Below are 1,008 nucleotides of genomic sequence, written 5' to 3' on the forward strand. Positions count from 1 at the left end.
TTCTCACTGACTAAGGGGGATGTTGGGAAGGAATTCCTGGCTGTGAGGCCCTGACACAGGTTGCCCAGAGGAGCTCTGGCTGCCCCTGGATCCCTGGAAGTGCCCAAGGCCAGGCTGGATGGAGCTTGGAGCAACCTGGGCCAGTGGAAGGTGTCCCTGCCCATGGCAGGGGGTGGGACTGGATGAGCTTTAAGGTCCCTTCCAACCCAAACCAGTCTGGGATTCTGTGATTCTTTGATCTTACATCAATTCCAAAATTCTATAAAATGGACTTAAAATGCTCCTGACCACGTTAACTCTGCTACTCCAGGTCCATGGGGGCACAGGGAACACACTGCTTGTGTTCCCAGCACTGCCATTTAAACATCTCTTACCTGTAAATGGCTTTGTTTGCAAACAACTGAAATGCTTTTTTAAAAGGGACCTTTAAATCTGAAGCCCAGCTTGTGGGAGCTCTGAGCATCCAGGGGACTGAAAAAGCAGGAGGAGGAGTTGACCTTCAGGGACTAAAACTTCTAATCAGTTAAAAAAATCATAAACCCAGATGTCCTAAGGGCTATCAAACACCTCCAGCTCGGGGTCCCACACTGGAATTCAGCACAGGAATCGGGCAGTGCTGTGGATTTGAGCTGTTCTCCTTCTCTTTGGGTGATGCCAGAAGCACTGATGAGACACCAGCACTGGTGGAGACCCAGCTGGGCTGCAGGACCTGTGGCCTTTGGGCCTGGGGTGGCTTTAGTGGCTGAGAGTGACACCCCAAAGGCCCAGCCTGGAACTCACCCAGTCGTTCATCACCATCTTCCTCAGGTTGTGCACAAGCGTCAGCTCCTCTGGAGACACCTGGGGAACATTTGACACATCAGCTTTGGGGTTTTCTTTTCTGCCAGCAGCTTCTGCCTGACACAGGAATTCCCCTCTCCTCCCTCCCATCAGCCCAGGAGGATCCTCCTGTCCTTCAGGCAGGTTTTTCCCTGGGAGGATCCTCTGTGTCCTTCAGGCAGGTTTTCC

The 1,008-nt window shown here is 52.5% G+C and overlaps 1 protein-coding gene across 1 annotated transcript in view; it reads right to left on the reverse strand.

Annotated features, from left to right (window-relative positions):
• DAP3 (death associated protein 3) overlaps positions 1-1,008 on the reverse strand; it is a 23,298-nt gene that overhangs the window by 2,019 nt on the left and 20,271 nt on the right. Inside the window, exon 4 of the mRNA XM_029958148.1 lies at positions 739-991. Coding sequence (XP_029814008.1) covers positions 739-991 — 253 coding nt within the window. The remainder of the gene's footprint in view (positions 1-738; positions 992-1,008) is intronic.

Source organism: Manacus vitellinus, unplaced genomic scaffold (genome assembly GCF_001715985.3).
Source record: "Manacus vitellinus isolate BGI_N305 unplaced genomic scaffold, ASM171598v3 scaffold_142_pilon, whole genome shotgun sequence".
NCBI classification, from domain to species: Eukaryota; Metazoa; Chordata; class Aves; order Passeriformes; family Pipridae; genus Manacus; species Manacus vitellinus.